The sequence below is a fragment of the Canis lupus genome, chromosome 4 (assembly GCF_003254725.2).
Source record: "Canis lupus dingo isolate Sandy chromosome 4, ASM325472v2, whole genome shotgun sequence".
Classification (NCBI taxonomy): Eukaryota; Metazoa; Chordata; class Mammalia; order Carnivora; family Canidae; genus Canis; species Canis lupus.
In genome coordinates this window covers 14,388,621-14,407,724 of record NC_064246.1, presented here as the reverse complement: position 1 = coordinate 14,407,724, position 19,104 = coordinate 14,388,621, and the positions used below count along the sequence as shown (strand labels likewise).

Sequence of the window (19,104 nt, the reverse complement as noted above, 5' to 3'; positions counted from 1 at the left end):
GTAAAATATTGGAAAATTATGCAGATGCCACACCAGCCTTGTCTACCTGGGGACAGAAGGACTCGAAGCCTGCTGCAGCAAACTACAGTTCTATTAAAGCTAAAAATGAAGTTATCAAAATTCAGCCAGTGAGCACCACCACAAATACAGCTTTTCTATTCACTGGAATACATTGTAGTCAATGAGATGGATGCTCTTTATGTGTCCCTATTGACAGAAATTGTGGGCACAATTTGACCCATTCATTGCTTTATGTAGCTGTGCAAAGTTTGACCTTAGAAGGTCATTTTAACTTTCCATCTGTGACCCAGCTGGCTGACAAGCCCTTTCAAAACTGTCACTCTGCCCTGACATGTCTTAGAGAACAGTCACAAAACAGTTGTATTGAGCTGGTCTTCTACCCGGAATCCCCGCCCCCCCCCCCGCCCCCCCCACCTCGGGCCCCACTCCATCTCGTCCCTTGAACATTGTTCTTCTTTGTTAAGAAAAGAAGTGTCGACCACATTAACATCTTTGGGTAAAACTGAAGATGCTGGTGTAGGGATGCACAGAAACAAAAATTTTAAGGAATCAAACCCTTTCGGAGATCCACTTGAAGATATCCCTGTCTTTGAGGGATGTGTTAGACCTAAGAGCTTTTGCTTATCATCTTTCTCTTCTTTCCTTCCTTCCTTCTTTTCTACCTTCTTCCTCTCCTCTCCTTTCCTTTCTTCTCTCTCTCTCTCTCTCTCTCGTACTAATAGCTGCCTTTTCCAGTACAAATATCATTACTTGTTCTACATTAACAATCACCATTGGTCTCTTGAGCTCATACACTACATGAAAATACAGAAAAAGGAGTCTGGCAAGGGAAAAAGGCAAATTGCATTTAAATGTTAGTTTCTGATGGGGCTGTTGTTTGAAGTGAAGCTATAGGGGATATCAGTCTCATTGAAGTGTCTGTGACCTAGGCCTTTGGTTACAGGGCGTTCTATGGTTTTCATCGTAAAACCCCCAGAAGAGGGAGCCTGCTTCTCCCTTTGCCTATGTCTCTGCCTCTCTCTCTGGGTCTCTCATGAATAAATAAATAAAATCTAAAAAAATAAAAACAAAAACAAACAAACAAACCCGAAACAAACAGGTTTAGGGGGTCTCTGAAAACTAGGCAGAAAAAACGTGATGACCTTTTTTCTAGGATGGCATTTTATGATCTTCCTTGATAGGTTAAATGGTACCTTCCCACCAGGCAGCTTGCAATCCAATGACCTGAAGACAGTGGGTTTGACTGGAAGAGCTTTATAAAAACCTCCTATCTCCATTGAGTTTCACAGCTTCATATTGAAAACATCAAAAATTAAGGACCATAAAAACCGCAATGACAGCAATAAAATCCAAACCCCCAACACCCAGTCAATGAGAAGGAATACACGTGGTCTAACACATGGGTGTACATTGGAGGTGGGGAAGCAGTTCTTACCATATGGGCACCTTGGAGAGGGTATGAGATGCCAGGTTGTTCAGGTGACCTGATCATGATAACCCTTGACACTTACAGGGCCCCAAGGCATTGGGGCCCATAAGAAACAGGGAGCCTGAGGGCCTTAAGGGTTTCTTTGAGCTGGAGGGAGTCGGGCCCTACTCTTGGTAACAGGCATCTCCCACACTGATGGGCTTTAGGGCAGTGGGCTGAGGATTCCACCCCCCACCTCACAAAACCACCATTTCAAACTTCATCCCCAAAGTGGAGCCACTCAAAGGTCAGCTGGCCTCTGGCCTCAGTTTGTCCTCTGGTGCTCTGGCAATGCTGTACATATGGTATCTAACAGAACTCACTGATCCAAAACCCTATAATAAATCACCAGGCCAACAGGATAAAGGAAGAATGGAATGTGAGCCTTAACTTGGAATTTCCTTGCTTTTGGCCATTTATGTTGCAAGCTTGCAGATGTTTAGAAATCTCTGCATCATCTCTTTCCCCCCATTTTTTTAATTACTGAAGCTTAGAATAATTATGAGACAAAAATAAAAACAACAAAAAAGTCTTTTCTTGGTACTCCTATCATCTTCTTAAACAGGAGTCAGTTGGGTAGGTTAATTTCTAGTTAGGAGGTTGCTGTGTGTTGTGTTTCAAGCCAATGTTTAATTAAGGAGTCTCTTATGTGTTCATTATAAACCTGATTTTTAGGGGGTGTTTAATATCAGTACCAAAATTCCCTCTGGGGTTGAATCCTAGAACATGCTGTCTCCAAATGTGGCTGCTAAGTTTTTTTGTTTTGTTTTGTTTTTTATGGGCAGCAGGGTTTTTTATTATTCATGTTGAAACAGAGCCCAGATCAGCCTCCATGACCGGCTGTACGCTGACAGTAATGGCTTCTACCAAAGAGCTGCTGGGGGCTGTGGGTAGCTGGGACTGGTTTTAAAAGGTTCAGAAACTACCTGTTAACATGAGAGATAATAATGGTTTCAGAGGAACAATTTCAAAATTCTCCCATAAATAATATGTACTTAAGATGTTTCTAAATTGGTCTCAACCCAAGGCTGTTGCACAGAGGTCAATTCCGGGAGGCCAACAAATCTCTGAAGTTTTGAGGACAGTCCTGCAGAGACACGGCACATCACTTCAACATTCCTCCTCGCTAGAACCCACAAAAGTGTGTTTCGATGTCACACCAACTCCTCACATAGACTGGCTGTGAAATGGCAAAGAAGCCACATCGTTCACACTGGAGTCCCTTGGCTTCAAAGAGCTGAAGCTCTGGCTCCTTCTATCTCAAAGCTGGCATTCGCTACCTGAGCTTTCTGTAGGATGATCCCATCTTTCTAGATCTGATTCCTGGCCTATCCCATGTAACACCACGCACTGCGTTCCAGCTCCTGAGCAGACCCAGATCCACCCTCTGGGGAACGGTGGGGCTGAGACGGTCTGATTTCTCAGTCTGGGGTTGCGGGTGTGCAGGCACCGGCTGTGACGCGGGGCTTCAGGAGACCTGGGACAGGGCGAGTCTCACAGAGGGGTGTGTGTGTGTGTGTGTGTGTGTGTGTGTGTGTGTGTGTAGGACAGCAACTCACCTCTGGTGATTCCTGGGGCTTCGGGGCATTCTCTTTTTCTTTCTTGCTCTTAGGGATTTCATGTTTGATGCGTTTGGTTCCTGATACTTTTGTTTTATTCTCATTTTCCTGTGAACTGTTCTCCTGTTTCCGAGGTTTGATTGGAGGCAGGGGCTTATCTTCCTCCCCTTTAATAAACCTTTCATACGGTAGGATTAATCTGGAATGACATCAGAAGACGCGATCAATCATGAGAGGCAATTCCGGGAGCATCGATGCTATTGGGGTTTCGTTTCTTTTCTCAATACAAGCAGTTTATTGATGACTCCATCTCCAGTGACACCAGCGCATTTCTAGAAACTTACTCCACGGTTCAGGGATATATATACTCCCTCAGTCAAAAACCAGTACCTGGTAACATACCTACTTCTTTGCAAGACATCTTTGTGGTTTTGTGAATCTATATACCAAAGATGCCGACGGAAGCGCACGAAGTTAACATCATTATCATAGCTTGTGAAACAGGGCTAAGTGCCAACAACATCAGCACAGCAACAAGAGCAACACTCATGACGGCTGCCATTCGTTTATCATTCTGCCAGCAACTGCTTGTTGAGCACCTACTGTGTACTCAGTGTTCAAGGCACTGAGATACAGCAGTGAACAAAATATTCAAAGCCTCTGACCTCATGAGGATGATTAGTCTAGGAGGTACTAGTATGTGCCAGGTTAGTGTCCTAGATTATTCCATGTCATCTCCACATCTTTATGGAGTATTATTATAACTGTCACTACTACTACTACCACTGCCACTACTATTATTATTTCCTTTTTAACAGATGAGGGCCCCAAAAGGCTAAATAATTTGCCGAAGCAGCACACCATTTGTTAGAGATGGAATTTCTGCCTGCCTCCAAAGTTGATACTTCCATTCATGTCAAAATATTGACCAGACACTTCAGATAAAGAGGCTAACGGGAGGCAAGCACAGTGGGGCTGAGAGACAGCTGTCTTCTCCTGAGCTCTGAGGTGGGTAGGGGATTCCGGTATGAGCTCAGTTTTAGGGTGCCGAATAAAAGAGTCCCCGGTCAACAGGAGGGCGGACAGACCACTCAAGCCACAAAAATCAGAGGGCTGAAAAATTCAAGCGCTTTAATTATATAACTTTTTAAACAAAGTACATAAAATTGTTCTAAAAAGAGAAACATCAAACAGCTCTAGTTTTAATCTGTTTTCCCTTTGCGACATAGCTCTTGATCTGAAAGGGAAAAATAGCTGATGTAATTAAAAGGGATGGATTGCATTACAATCTCAGTTTCAACTTCAGTGATTAAAGTTTTTATAATGCATTTGGTATGATTAATGACTCACTGTGGGATTAATACAAGACTCAGCCTTAAAAATATGAACTTTAATACAGCAAACATAATTTGTTTTAAATAAGACAAGTTGACTCAATGAAGAAAATGTACTTGGCTTCTAAACAACATAAATCTGTTCAAATATTGGGAACCCTAATTATTTTTAAACCAAGACTTCCAGGCAAAAACTTCTTGGGTTTGGATATCTGTTAGCTATCCTGAAATTGGTTTCTAACCACGCAATCTGGATCTCAGCCCCTTAAACATATACAACTGTTCAGGTTTGCGAGTACAGACGTGGGGCATTTGTGATAATATTTCAGTGTTTAATAAAATACCAAGTAAATTATGGGAAAATGAAATCCCAATTTACAACGTATTAGAAACAGAATTCGTTTACTGAGCATGCTCGGACAAGGTATGTGCAAGGAGGCGTGAATAATAGTTTCGAGCCCTCCATCTGGCAGTGGGCCAGCCATGAAGATCAACACAGCCCATGGGGAATAGTTATCTTCAGATCCCATTACAAACTGAGTTTAAACATGTTACAGCTGCTAAAACTGGAAACTGTTCTCTCTATGTCGACTTACTAAAATAATATATGGCTGCCAAATACCTGCTTCCCACTGTAATATTACAGTTAATGTTTATATAATAAAAAGCATAACTAAGCAGAAGAAGAGAGAAAAAAGCAATCTTGTTCATACTTGAATTTATCCCGTCTCGTCTATAAGTCCCCAACGTTACCCCGATCCCTTTTATCTACACAGTCCTGCCAGGGACTCGATCCCCTTTAGCAGGTTGGGGATTACTGTCTGGGAGCCAAACACATCAAATATTTTAAATTGGAAAAAAATATTTTAAATAGACTTTAATGAAAACATTTTTTATTGTTGGGACAGATAGGTTTGTTTTACTTGTGTTTGGTTGCCATGGGAACCTGAGCAGCACTGAAGTCTGGGTATTCCAGTGGTGGCTGCTGGTTGGGACTGGGACCACCCTGCCCTCGACTCCATTCTCTAATTGAGACGGCGACACCTTGAGGAGCTCTCTTGGCAGAGAAGCACGGTAGTGTTACCTCTGAGTGTGGGGAGAGGGTGACAGGAGGCAGAGAACTGGGTGGGAGACCCACCCAGCGTGGGCCGCAGAGGACCCCTCACCTCCGGGTCTGACTGTCCTGGGGCCACCAGGCCCCCCAGAGGGGTGGGCGCCAAGGACACTTGAATTTCCTTACACAACTGCAGATTCAAGAAGCAGGGCCACATTTCCATTTCATTTCTTTCTTTTTTCTCCCCCCCCTTCTTTTTTTCTTTTTCTTTTTTTTTTTTTTTTTTTCCTTTTTCACTCAACTCAGCAGCTGGCTGGCCGACAGCAGTAAAAAATACATTTCACTTTGCTGGTCAAAGGCCTAAAGCCAGAAGCAGGAAATGTGGAATTAAATGTTTCTTGTATCTGGAAAGAGGCATGACTAAGGTAAAACTGAATCCAAACACAGGCCTTGCTTGTTCAAGGCTTCCAGAGGGAGGGTATATGTGAGCTAGTGAGTGAGCAAGTGAGTGTGTGTGTGTGTGTGTGTGTATAAAGGTCAATTGAGTGGCTCCCCCCCCCCCCCCCCGCCCTTCTAAATCACTGAAAGATAATTATAGTGGCTCAGGGAAAAAAGGTTCCCAAAATAAAACAAGAAAGGCAGCAGCTAAAAGGAAACAAGTAGAAATATGACCAGCTAAGCCCTGAAGAACAGGGCTCGGTCTCACCCGGCACACAAACAATCGCTGTTCATATAGTGATTTCCGTTTGGTGAGATTTTCACTGAATGTTTTTTCAGTTATCCTGTCACGGTACAACACAATTACCCCACAGGATATGATCTTATCATTTGATTATTAGAAGTTTTTACAGTGCGAGAGGACGAGGGCTATTATAGGTTTCTGAACATTTAAACGTTCAGCGTCCATGTGATACCATTAAAAACAGGTTAGCCAATATGAAGGCCAACATTGCCCAATAGAGGAAGCTGAGTAGGTTCGTATTGTATAAAGAATCTAGTATAATGCAACATGCCTATGCCTTGCGGATGATTATTCCTCAAATATTTGTAGTACGACAAAGATTTAATCAGTTTCTAAACTATACAGATAACAGCAAAAATGCACCCCAGCCCCCAAGAACTCATTACACAGGAGAAATATTTTCAATGGGCTGCAACTCTAAGAATGTGGGTTGGGTTTTAGGTGGGCGGAAGTAATGGGGAAGAGAAGCAATATATTCATTAGAAAATCCAGAGAGATTTTTACCCCTGATCTACATCTACTCTGGGAATTGAGAGCGAGGCAGATAAATGGGCCTTTCTTATTACCCAGATTTCACATTTCAGATTAGCAAAATGCTTATTTACGATGCCATTAATGGATCTGAAATAGGTAAGCCATCGTGTATTAAAAAATAACATCTTTCCATAGGCATAAGATTTGTAGCAGCATGAGATTTTATTTTTCCCTAGGAATAATACAAGAATAACATTTTCCACCCCAAAGCAGAAACAGTAGGGGAGCCTTTTGCTATCACCAAGGTTCCTATTAAATTCAGTCACTGTGAAAGCAAGATTTTTTTTCTCCTTCTCCTTCTTTTTCTTTTTTTTAAATAAAGACGACTCAAAATCAACCCGAGTTAAAATTAACAAATCAATAGCATGATAACCTTGATTTATTAGCATCTGAGCCACTAAATTATCATCATCCAAGAAATTGCTGCTTTGAAAAGATTTCGGCTTTGTTAAATCTCAAGTTAAATAATGGTGCTCCGTATACTAGGTTTTTAGATCGGCCTCATCTGATATTATGAAAAATTCAATACATTTCTCTACAGCAGAAGTCAGGGGTCAGCAAATCTATTACTGTAATGTAAGTAATCTGGCAACCTGCCAACTCTTTCTCCCTTTTATTATTTTTTTTGAAACACCAAGGCAGATAATTTTATATTTACAAATTCTAAAATCCTCCAGGGTCTTGCTTCTCTTAACAAAAACCGGCAGCCTCACATTCAAGAACTGTATATGGCACATGTCCTCATCATTTGCATTTCATACAAAAGAAGAAAGACTCTTCATCTTTATTAGGCAGCGTTCCCCCTTCCCTCACCATAGGCAGAGGGAAAATAATGTCAAATCTCATCTGAACGAGTAACCACTAATAATCTTCTGTATTGATTAATGCTTGCGTGGAATGACTGAACTTTTGGGCCAAAACATTGAGCAAACAGTGCTTAGGAGAAGAAATGAGAATCCATCTATTTATAGAACTCTGCAAAACGGTATTATAATACTGTCTAGAACTGATTCAATTTGGAGAGTTGGGGAAAGAAGTAGGAAATTTTTAGGGTTGAAATTGATTCTCGAACTCACCTTAGTTACTTTATAGACATTCTCGTGGCATCAAACCTGTGAAAAAGTCTAGGCCCAAAGATCTGCTGGTGACCTTAGAACAGAATATCTTAGGGTCACAGGGAAATAAAGTTGGTGTGCATGTCAAGGCAAAAATGCTACTGCTATTCTTATACATATTAGGTTTTTTTTTCACGGTCGTAGAAAAGAAATGTCATATTGGTTCCACTGGGGTTTCGGACCTGATCTGATCCCAAATGAAGTCATTATACCTCCAAGTTGATTCCAGGGTTGATAAATTCTAAGGCTTGGCCAGACATTTCCCTTCTCAGCCAGAAATTGAAAATATAACTTCACTGTGAAGTGTGGGAAGCAATCTTTCACCAAATATGGAGCCAATAGAAGGTATATTTTTCTTTTTCGAAGATGATGTATGCACACTGGTTAAGGTTCCAAGAAGAACAGAAAGTTTCTAATCTCACATACTGTTCACCTCTCAGGGTTCCAGACTAAGACCATAAAAATGGCCCAGACCAAGACCATAAAAATGGTGGAAGAGCATTTAGGTGACAGCACCAGAACAAAAGTCAAATACACAAATGTGCTGTGGCAGCACACACAGAAGTGGGATGTTTCCTCGGAGGGCACAACACTCACTGGGTACAAAAGAAACTTTGTTCCTGTTCTTTTAAAAGCCAAGCTCCATCTAAGAAAGATGTGGGCCCTGGGTAAAGATCTCCTTGATTTTATGGTGTGAGTTTCAGAAAAAAAAAAGCAGAAAAAAAAAAAAAAGTGTGCAGAGTATGAGGAGCAAAATATCAGTAACCATGAGAGCTGAGAAAGAGGTCTCCGGTGTCTTTCTCCAACAGATGAGGAGGTGAATTGAAGACTTTGACCATCAAGCCATGGAGCGAGAGTCCATGCTGACATGGAGGTCATGGAGGATGAGTCTATGGCAGGACTCATGGGAGACAGGAAAGCAATGGGAAAACGCAGTGTGGATTCTGTATAGAAGACTTAGCTTAGCCCGTGAGCTCACCAAGGGTAAATTGTACCGAGCTCTTTAATAAGGAAGTGGGTGTAGTAAATAGCATCTTTGTGTTCTGTGTAAGACACCCAAAAGGTATGTGGCACATTATTATCAACAGCATTATACGGTCACTAGTCTTTAGAAAAGCTCTTTCTTGGGAGAATGACCTGCCTATCACTACCTACTCAAGAGGCATTAGAAGATGAACAAGAAACTTTTTTTGAGGGCATTAACACTGTCCATTTGCCCCTGGAAGTGGTGGGAGGGTTGTTTCTTCAGCCCATTAATGACTCTGACACCTTCCTCTATGGTCCTGGAGTGCCTGTAACCCTAACTAAACAAGAGAAAAAGGGTTCATGGACCAAAGCCCCAGCAAGACGGTGGCTTGATTCCTATAAATGATTGTCAATGTGAGAGAGGTGGTTCGAGGATGAGAGGCCCCCTGAACTGGAGTTACATTGGTCTATGGGGACCTTGGTTAAAAGGTGAGGTGGGAGGGTGGGGAGGGCAACTTCTGATTGTTCTCATATGTTGATTAGGTATAATGATATTAATAGTAGCCACCGTGTGTTAAGTGCCTGTCAATACCAGGCGTTTTGTATATCTTAAGTTGCAACCAGTACAAAAAGATGTATATCCAGATACCTTATTTTATCCTCATTTTATAGCTGAGGAAACTGAGGTTCAGAGTGAAATAATTAAATGACTAGTCAAAGGCATGCAGCTAGTAAATGTCAAAATTTGAGTTCAAACACAGATCTACCTGCCTCTCTGAGCTGCTTTCATATCAGCAGGGTAGCAGTGCATTTAAATACCTTGTCTTAAAAGTACCGACACCGAGGAGACACTGAAAGAACTGATCACCCCTGGCTTAAGAGAATCCTATGTCTTAAGGCACTAAAAAATCAGGGTGAGCGTTCTCCTTTTCTCAGAAGCAGTAGTCCTATAAAACACTCATGTGGCCATTCCACAAGGAGTCAGCCCGTTACAACAGAAGCAGCCCTGTGGTTTGGGCACTTGGCACAATTCTCCTCTAACAAAATGCCAGCAGGATAACTATGTCATGACTCTCTAAAAGGTGGTAACTCAGGGTTAGGTCAGGCCCAACTTGATGTTGGACGGCAAGAGAAAATTAAGAATAATATATCCTCCGTGGATTTCAGCCTGTAGCACTGAATCTTACCACACACTTGAGGTTCTCATGGCTTCCCCATCTAGAATGAAAGCTCCTCAGGGGCTTTGCTTCTAGGGTGCCTCCTTGCCACTTCCGTGAGGGTCTAGACTGACATTAGCCCCATGTCTTTCAACTTGAGACCACACTGAAGAAAGTTGGAATGGATTTAAGAAAGGCTGACATTATGCCCCTAGGGATTAAAATACACGCTCACGACAGAGGGCATAGACCCAAAGCAGCACCCAGCCCTCCACAATGCCAGCAAGCAAAGGTGGCGGCAATTATTCTTCTCGATGAGAAAACAATGACTGACTCAGAATCAAGTTGCGCGGATCCATTTCAAGGGCGGATGAACATTATTTCAAGAATAATAGACAAATACAACTACAGTGTTTTCAACAGAATAAGCACCCCAGAAATGAAGGCAGGCAGTGTTCATTATGTAAAAACAGGCAAAGAACTATTGCATTTAGGTCCCATGTATGTGAGATAGCATGGATTATGGAGCTTCTGAAATGTTCATCAGGTCCCCCAAACATTTATTATTTTGATCGAACTTTGTAATAACTCATCTAAAAACAAAATGTTCCAAGAGGTTTTCAGTGGAAGAGTTAAGGATATATTTTAATGGTAAACAATTACATTCTTCTGTCATCTGATACTTTTTTTCTTTCTTTTTTGGAAACAGGCTCTCTGAATTTTCAATAGTTCCTTTGTGAAGGCATCTGTTACTCACGTAATTGAAAAGATGTTTGTGCAGTGGCATGCTTGAGAGTACAGTTATTTAATCTTAATGATAAAGCCCTGAGGACAGAAAATCATAAGTAGAAACCTCTTGTTATTTATCAAAAAGAAAAGGGGCTAAGACACCTAATCTATTCTCAAATTTAAATTCATGCTTGATGAAAACTATCAATAAAACATTGGACCTGAAAAGTTTCTTAAATACTATAGCCAGGTTCAAAGGGGTGAGTTAGGGGGGAGGTAGGAAGAAAACGAAAATGAGACAATAAAGGAGCTTGACAAAGAAAAACTGCTGTTTGGCAAGCTTTTTTTTTTTTTTTTTTGGGTCAAACAAAGAACTTGCTGTAGTTTACAGCATGACACACACACTTGATTAGTTTGTGCCTGAGGGTGTTTTTACACTCTATAGTGTAAACTCCAACTTCTATTAATTACAACTTGCATTTAGAGGCAAATTTAAGAATTTTTAAATAGAGATTTTTTTTCCAAGGCTGTTGTTTATTTTTTTTTAAACAGAAACCAGTTTTTCTACTCCAGGGCCTGGCAAGGGCTTTGTTTTCCTTTTTAGAAGTTTTTTGAAATACTCAGGCATTGGAAAGGTAGCAGAGCACTTTAAGCACTCTGAGGGATACAGAGGGAGGCTTTTGCTTATGAAGTTAACTGACCGTCCTTTCGGGAGAAATTCTGTAGGTCCCCAAGAACAAGCTTGGTGGGGTGTAGACAGAAGGGCTGTGGCTATGCCTCAGCCTGTCTGAATCTTGGTGCCTTGTTAGATTTCCCTGACCGCTGGGTGTTGCTAAGAGCCAGAGGCCTTCTGTGGGTTTAGGAGAAAAGGTTGAGAGGGAATGCGTGGCAGTGTTGAAGAGGTGTTGCTGTGCCCACTGGCCAGAGCCCCCATCATTGAGATGATGATTAGAAAGGAGTTGCAAGTCCATAGACTGCTCAACCCCACTATGGGTGCCCATGGGGGAAGATGGAACAGGGTCTACCCTTTGGACCTCGGGGCAAGACAGTCAATAGGCACTAAAAAGGTAAACTGTAATACCTGCCTCGGTGTATCCAATTCAGAAATTCAGCCTTAGTACTCACCTAATAGCTTCTTCCATCACCTCATTCCTTACCTCTTAACACACATTCCCTAGAGAAAACCATCCTTTTTGTTCAAATTTAATTTAATTCATTCAATCCCAATTTCCTGAGTCCCTGAAATGTTCATGACACTCTCCTGGGTCCACTGGGGAGACTCCAGGAAACCAATAGCCCATGATCCTTGCCCTCAAAATTAGTATCTTTATCAGTCTCAAATTCAACAGCTGAACATTTTAGGCAATGTATGATGATCGATCTCTAAAGTTATAACCTAACTCTTTAAGACCCAGTCAAAATTGTAGATCCTCCTGAAGACTTTGCTCATTCCAGCTTGAAAATTCTCTCTATTCTTTCTTTGATCCCTATTGAATTTGTTATTTGTATCAATTTCTTATAGACCTGAAGTTTTTATAACCTCAAATAATTTAACTCTCTTTCAGATATGTATGGACTATGAGTTGGATTGTATGATGTTAGGTAAGCCAAGGATCACAGCAACTTCCAGTTCTAATGAGTCAGTGGTAATGGCCTGCGCGTGCCATACTGAGGAGAGTTCTGAAGCTGAACTTGGGCTTGTGGAAACCAGCATCGTGTTTCCTTCGCGTTCTCTGGTAGCATGGGCACTTCCTCATTGTTTGCCAGCCTTATTCCAAACTCTTTGGTTCATACGTTTTCATTATCCCAGAGGGTGCTTTGCAAGTGGTAGACACTCAAAAAACACCCATTGGCTCTTGAAGGCAGAAGCAAAGGAAAAACGGCAGTTGCTCAAATGGCAAATCTATCGTACCTCAGAAAAATAACCCAGCAACTAGGAGGGCTTCTTACCAATTTCAAATGTAATCTTAGGTTATGTTGATAGACTGATACTGCTACATCCCAAGAAGTACTATATGCCACATCTGGAATCGCTCTGGGTATTCTGAGTGACACAAATTGGAGGCATCTACATGACAGCAGGCCAAGCTGGTGAAAATCCATAAATCGTGCTCTGAGGCTTGGCTGAATGGAATAGGAGGACTTGAAGTGAGAAGGGAGCCAAACATATGGAGGCCCATCACCAAGGAAATGGCATGCACAGAAAGTCAGCCTCCACAGGCAAGGTAGGGTCATTGGGAAGCCACAGAAGGTGTCCTGCTCAGTATGTGGAAGAGTGTTTAGATGAAAAGCACGTTCAGTGATGGTTCTTCTTTCTCACCCCTCAACCGCAGGGCATTTGAGCAGAGACTGGATTAGCCCAGTGCCAAAGTTGGTTCAGTCCTCACAGAACTTGACAGCCTATAGGCTACTTTTGCCCAAAGGTAGGTTTAATTTAACTTATATTTTCAGAAATACTGGATCTACTATTTTTAAATCAGGTGATTTCACATGAAAGTCATCAAGAAACCATGGAAAGTCTGACAGCACTGAGACTCTATCTGCCCAAAGCAATGGTGTTGGCAGATCCCACTGGACCTCTCTGGCTCGGCTGTATGTACCAGCTTCCTACTTTCCTACCTGGCCACCTGCATCCACCTATGCTACGTCCCCCATAAACATCTGAGTTTGTGACCAGTGGTGTGGAGCTGTGCTTCTTCAATGACCTGACATGAAGGACTGGGTTTCTAAATTTTCTGTCTTGCTGACGGGACACTTTTGTTAAATTCATAATTCATGAAAATGATTAGTAAAACAATGAAATTTAAAGCAAGGCACATAAAATACCCCCAATGTTTTATTAGTCTCAATGGACATAAAATTATTCTGGCAAATTGCTATGTAAGTGTAACAATGCTTATTTGTAAACCGTTCTGTTCGTGGAGCACAGACAGGCCAGAAAGCCTCACTCGAGTAGTACTGGTGTAGAGGATGACTAAGGGACCTCTCAGATCTAAAATGCTGAGACCCTGCCTGTATCTTTCTGAATCGGGTTCTGATTAACTTCAAGGGTATCAAAATGAGCAAGAATAGATCAAATTGTGTCCTGGACATAGGGAGAGCCGCAACTCCCCTTACTTTCCCCCTTGACTTTCTCCTCATGACATGATTAGTCAAGTTCCTTAGAACTTGATATCTTTTTGGCATTTACCTTAAAGCACATATTTATCTTCCTCAAAACGTGAACCTCCCACACACTGCCTTTTCTACCTTCAGAGGAGAAAGGCAAGAGGTTCAGCAGACTGTCACTTGGGTTCTACCCAGATGCATCTGGCTTGGCTTCGGCTCCCCCCAAGTCTCCCCCAGCCCTGCAGCAGGACAGTCTTGCCTGGGGAATGCTTACGGGAAAAGCCAAAGGTTAGAATTTGAAATTGGGCATTACATACATAAGAAGATGAAGCATAATTGCCCATTTTCCCCATAAGCAAATACATTTGTTTATGATTTTGATTTTCTAAATACCCGGCAAAGCACATCATAAAGTCCTTTTGCCTTAATGCTCCTTTTTCCATCCTTAATAACAACTTCATGTGCTCCTCAGACACACACCATGCAATTTATCCAGGAAAATTCAAACCAGTAATCTGGTATTCTGTGTGAAGATTTTTAGTCCCCCTCTGGCATGTGCTTAAAAGACATTTTTCTAAAAAAGAAAACAAATCTGCATGTGAAAACAAAGTCTTTAAGGTGAATTACTATTCCAGAAAATCAAGCTGAGAGGACTCTATAAAAATAACCATCTTCCTTTTTTGTTCCTTTACTCATAAAGGTGACTCGGGACACCTTCAATGCAGAGATGGATGAGAAAGAAAGTGTTCTACTTAGAAAGGTCCCACCCAGCTGACAGTGGGCATTTTTTCTTTGCATTCCAACCTCTGGTAGCTTGACTATATATCCTGAGCAAGAAGAGTCCAGAATAATCACACTTCATGAGCTTTACTGAGTTTGAGACATCCACGTAGCAACAGTCTCGCGATGGGGAAACATGAATGCTTTTTATATTGGTGATCAGCTGTAACATGAGCAATTAAGTACAGTACTAATGGACTATGGCCAGGAGCCTGGTACTAATATTAAAAACTGACAGAGATGAATAGGTTTGGAAGCAAAACCAGGCTGACAAAGACATTTTTATGAAGTGCCTGGACCTATTTGATTTAAACCAATCAGAGGCAAGTTTGGACGAGTCAGGCCTTCAGCGACAATGATGCATTCACAGGCATTGTACCATTTCTGTTATGCCTTAAATAAAAACACCCATTGATTCTTTTCAACAACCCACACTTTCATTATTACACTCATTAATAAACCAAAAGTGCTCAGCTAAATATACAAGTAATATTTACTGAGGCCCCGGCTACTTTTTTCTTGTTGGAAAATGAAAACATTTACTGGAAACACGAACCGCACCACATGAAAAATAAATCAAAGGATAATGCACAGATCACTCATTTCTTCTTCATCTTCTAGGAAAGCAAAGCTGGCGATAGGGAAGGGGGAAAGGGATCAAGTCTGTACACCGGAGTGAAAAGAGTGAGACCAGATGACTGGCTGCACAGGAGCAACCCAGTCATTCTGATCTGATGGGGAAAGGTATGAAAAATGTCCATGGGCATCTCCGGATGAGATGTCTGCCCGCAACATCCTGATATTTGTCTTTCTTACTTCTTGATCCTTCTTGAAAATGGTGAACCTTCACCAATCTAGGCCACTCTGTTTTGTGTTAGCACAGCCTGTAACTAGCAAGAAGGAAAGTGATCGGCCAAGTCTTTAAGCACGGATTCAGCCAAGAGCTCCAGCCTCTTCTCTGACCAAAGCAGAACTGTTTCTAGTCCCTGGGACAGATCTGAGTGTCCTCTGCCCTTCTCTGAGAGAAGTGTTAAAGAGAAAGATGTAAGACACCTAGAGTAGTTGCCCCCAGATTTTTCTCCCCACCACAACACACAGGAGCAGGGATGAGTCCTTTCGGATCATGATTGGTGCAAAATGAGTGAGGCTGGTATAATTATAAGAGGAGTCTCATTTTTTTTTTCTAAAGATTCTATTTATTTATTTGAAAGAGAGAGAGAGAGAACATGAGCAAGGGGGAGAGAGGGAAAAGCAGACTCCTCACTGAGCAGGGAACCCAATATGGGGCTCAATCCCAGGACCCTGAGATCATGATCTGAGCCAAAAGCAGACACTTAACTGACAGAGACACCAGGTGCTCCCTGGAGTCTCTCTCTCTTTTTTTAAAGTCAATTTCTGCCAATTTTAGTACTTCACTATTATTAATTATTAGTCATTCAAGACATCCTTGGTATCTGATCACAGCAATGTGAAAGGAGCCCAGATGATGAAAGGATATACAAGGAAGGGTAAAGGACCTTGCTAATCACCCTGTTGTAACTGGAGTTTCTGAATCTGTGCAGGGATTTCCACTTTGGGGGGCCCACTTGGCAGTTGACTATTGTCGTAGCTCCAAATCTACTCTGCTCTGCTTGGTGATTCTGGGACCAAGGTTCTGCAGATGACAGGCCTCTTTTGTCAGCTGTCTTCCTTTTGGGGTTCTGTAAATGGGGCCCTAGCCAACCAGGGAGGGGAGGAAGGACTTCTATTTTGCTTGCTGTTCATTTCAGGGCCAACCCAACAGTAATTTAGCAGCAGCATTTGGTTCCAGCCTCTAGCTCCTGTCAACAATCCCAGACCAGTTTCATGGCATTTGCTCTGAGGTCCAACACCAGTCAGGGAGCACCGCCTCCTCAGGTCTGAGAGCAGCTCCTCGGTGCTCCACCTCTGGGCTCAGTAAGGACCGGCACTGGTTGAGAGCCTGTCCCCAGGAGGGATCTAAACCCCAGCTCTGTGAGGCATACTCTCTAAACTTCTAGGTGGCAACACCCTAACCCTCTTTCCCTATTCTCCTGGTCCTAGGGAACCTGTGGTTATTACCTCTATATTAATGTTGCACTTTACGACATTTTTTTTTCAATAGATTCTTTTTGTTGAATACCTAGTGTAGTTCTTATTTTCCTTACTGTATCCTGATACACACTGACCCAACAAATTCCAGATTTAGCAGAGGGAGTGACATAGTTTTTCAAAAAATATAATCCAGTGGGAGATCTAACCTTTATGAAATACTCCTTTTACTCCCAAGAATGAGGAGAGAAGAGACATTTTTTAAGAATCTTAAATATGTTTCTCAGTAAACTTTGAGGTATCTCTACTAGAATTTTCCAATTTGACTGATTGAAGGCATTTTGGATGCTACTACTCCAGGTGAGGTAGATCATGAAACAAAGTACACAATCTTCAAAAGAATATATACTGGTATTTCATTTAAGATTTAGGCTCTTTGGACCCCTGGGTGGCTCAGTCAGTTAAGGACCTGCCTTTGGCTCAGGTTATGCTCCCAGAGTCCTGGGATCAAGCCCCACATCTATGGGGAGTCTTCTTCTCCTCTCCCTTTATCCCCTCCCCCTGCTTGTGTGTTCTCTGTCTCAAATAAATAAAAAGAAGAAGAAGAAGAAGAAGAAGAAGAAGAAGAAGAAAAAGATGATGATGATTGAGGCTATTTTTATCCAGATAACTGCTTGAGTTAATTATACACATACACACTCACTCTACTATTAGATCCAATCCTTTTTCTATCCCAAACTCAATCTGTTTTTTACCATGTGATAGCTCTGTAATATGTTTGATTAATTTTCATTCTTTAACTGGATAAGTTAGCTAACAGTTGGGATACACTCTTTCTTGTGAATTTTAATGGCTATCTGGTCCTTGAAGTTTGATGGTTCAGGTGTTGGGAACATTTGCAGATAGGGGTAGGGGGAGTTTCCCATCAGAATAGAAGTCCTTCGAAAATACAGTGTTTCTAATGAAAATGCTCTGATTAAAGCCTTGACTCCTAAGTCAAAACCAGCCAAATGTGTTCCCTCAAGCGCTCTTTACACAACACTCACCTGAGATATGGATACTATTTTGTAGGAGGATTTCAGTGGTGTCCCTGTGATGTACAGTGAGAATGTAGGTTTTCTATTAAATACTGAGAGAAATAACACTCACATTTGAAAAGTTGATATAATGTACTGAAAACGAGTAATAATTCAAATTCCTGTTACCAATTTTTAAAAATTCTTTTGGACCATAACCCCAACATGTAAGGCAATCTCTTGGGAATACTTTGTGGGGATTATTCATGGGGTACTAAACCCAACCCAGTTTACTATGATTATTCCTACAAAAACTATTCTAAGTTTCACTGAATGGCTATACTAAAAGAGGCTCTTTGCTAAATGCAACACAGATAAAAATATAACTGAACTCAAAAAATATGACTAAGAGTTGATCTACTAGATAACGTGATCTGAAGATGCATTTGTAGGATGCAAAGGCGGGTGTTGAGCATCTGGGTTGAAGTTGGAATAGTAAAGAGCAACTATTACACTTAGCAGTTCTGTTTTACCTCTCAAACTAGCAAGCCGACTGGCCTGTTTGTTCATCTGGGTCTTGACTTCATTCCATTCATGACCGTTATTAACACACACACACACACACACACACACACACACATCTCTACTTGGATCTTACAAGCTCTGAATCTGAAACCAGGTTGCTGATTCAGTCAACATGTCAGCAGGGAAAGACCAGGGATAAAGAAGTTGGCGCGACCTTAACAAATCAAGTATGGAGTGGGAGCACAGAGCAAGGATAATGCATGAATTTGCTAGCAGATCTGCACTGTTGTGGGCAACAACAGTCCTAGTGCAAAGAGGAAACACTCCTGTGGATACAACCGTCATAGTAGCTAATTCGGCATTACTTCTTGTTTGCATGATCATTACCTTCTGAGAGAAGCTGAAACTGTTAGAAAATGGAACCACGCAAAGCTTGGCAAGAAAGGATTTTCTTGGTCAAAAGCAGAGCCGTAGAAGAAAAGATACCAAGATGGCAAAAAAACAATGGATCTTATCTGGGGCCAATTTCCTTATTAAAGAAATGCTTACTTTTCAATATTAATACATTCAACATTAATACATTTCAATGTCAATACGGTTACATGGCAACCTCCTAGTAACACTGCAGACTTATGATTGCCAGAAGCTGAAGGTTCTTGTAGTAAATGAACCTATGGAGAACACACTGAGTAATCCAGGCTTGTGGGGGGTGGGGAGGTATTGTCAAATAGGTGATCACAGGATAAAACCAAACAGAAAAAAACATCTAATTTTAGCCCCTGTAACTAGAGAAAGCCATGTCCCCTAAAAAATCACAAGGCGGTATGCAAGGTAAAATGCCAGAGGATATTTTCTATTTCCAGAAAGGTCCTTTAGACTTCCCCTTATCTTATCCTTCACCAGACGCCTCTTCCAATGAACACACTTTTAATTAAGCAACGGCTTTC

The 19,104-nt window shown here is 41.7% G+C and overlaps 1 protein-coding gene and 1 long non-coding RNA gene across 7 annotated transcripts in view; one reads left to right on the top strand and one right to left on the bottom strand.

Moving 5' to 3' along the window:
- Positions 1 to 19,104, bottom strand: part of ARID5B (AT-rich interaction domain 5B) — a 178,278-nt gene that overhangs the window by 6,885 nt on the left and 152,289 nt on the right. For all 3 annotated transcript variants that reach the window (XM_025435202.3, XM_025435206.3, XM_025435203.3), the window contains one exon: positions 3,049 to 3,247. In XM_025435202.3, coding sequence (XP_025290987.1) covers positions 3,049 to 3,247 — 199 coding nt within the window. The remainder of the gene's footprint in view (positions 1 to 3,048; positions 3,248 to 19,104) is intronic.
- Positions 5,340 to 15,053, top strand: LOC112651880 (uncharacterized). Of its 4 annotated transcripts, XR_003131135.3 has the most exons (6): positions 5,344 to 5,456; positions 8,637 to 8,811; positions 12,245 to 12,281; positions 12,651 to 12,904; positions 13,013 to 13,102; positions 14,488 to 15,053. It is a non-coding gene; the product is annotated as an uncharacterized LOC112651880 (long non-coding RNA). The 4 variants fall into 4 exon arrangements; XR_003131133.3 differs by having other exon boundaries at positions 12,245 to 12,904; XR_007410119.1 differs by lacking the exons at positions 8,637 to 8,811; positions 12,245 to 12,281 and having other exon boundaries at positions 5,340 to 5,456.